Genomic DNA, 904 nt, shown 5'->3' with positions numbered 1-904 from the left:
TGAGACTATAATTTTGGATAGTGTTTTTGAATTATTTAGTAAACAATTACTATTCGAGTTTAATTTGACCACCTAGACCATATTCCACTTATTAATACACACGGTCAATCAGCAATCTTCCAATTTTGATTCCTGTTTTGTTCTGTCGCTTGGATACAGGTTAAGTGCAGTGAGGAAGGAAAGAATGAGTATTTAGTACTAACTCTCATCACATATCCATTTCCTCCTGGTGTCAAACTAAAAACTCTTAAATTTCTATGCCCAGTGAGACAACAAAATACTCGATCTATTTCTGTCAAAAATAGGCAAGTAGAAATTAATTTAAATTGTTATACTTATTTATACGGAGATATCTTAAATTTTAAAAGAAATAATGCTAATACATTAAAACATAACTGACTTATGCTAACAGACAGTCTTGCCAGATATCTTTTTTGGATTACTATGTCGATTAATCATGGCCTTGGAATGTTTAATTTTAATTTAATTTAATTTTTTTTTTTCCAGAACCAAAAAAACATGGTCTCTGTTGCCGCTAATCACAGGCCAATATTTCAGTGGGAAAGCTACTTTAAAAGTTCCACCAGAATCCACAGAAAAATACACTATCCTTTATAAACCTCTCGTTATGACAAAGGAAACACATAAGGTTTACTTTAAAATATCTGTCATTATATTTAATTATCAACAAAATTTCCCTCGATGGAATCTAAAGTAAATCGCTTTCAACTTTGATGCTAACAGCCTCCATTTCTGAGAATTTTTCTTTGATTCAGGTGAATGACTGGTAGTAGTGTTCTCTTTGGTATATTTGAGACATTGAACTTTAAATAGCGGCTTACCGCATCTTTTGAAACCCACATTTCAAAAATAATCCTCATACATTAATGGCTGTATATAAATA

At 31.2% G+C, this 904-nt stretch overlaps 1 protein-coding gene across 8 annotated transcripts in view; it reads left to right on the top strand.

The window, feature by feature from the left end:
- The window catches only part of LOC106683396 (hydrocephalus-inducing protein homolog), a gene marked incomplete in the record, with an annotated part of 211,677 nt that overhangs the window by 185,763 nt on the left and 25,010 nt on the right, over window positions 1–904 (top strand). For all 8 annotated transcript variants that reach the window (XM_067053226.1, XM_067053222.1, XM_067053221.1 and 5 more), the window contains 2 exon segments: window positions 160–305; window positions 508–649. In XM_067053226.1, coding sequence (XP_066909327.1) covers window positions 160–305; window positions 508–649 — 288 coding nt within the window.

The sequence above is a fragment of the Halyomorpha halys genome, unplaced genomic scaffold (assembly GCF_000696795.3).
Source record: "Halyomorpha halys isolate HHAL.00 unplaced genomic scaffold, Hhal_1.1 Scaffold480.1, whole genome shotgun sequence".
NCBI classification, from domain to species: Eukaryota; Metazoa; Arthropoda; class Insecta; order Hemiptera; family Pentatomidae; genus Halyomorpha; species Halyomorpha halys.
This window is presented reverse-complemented; position numbering and strand designations above follow the sequence as displayed.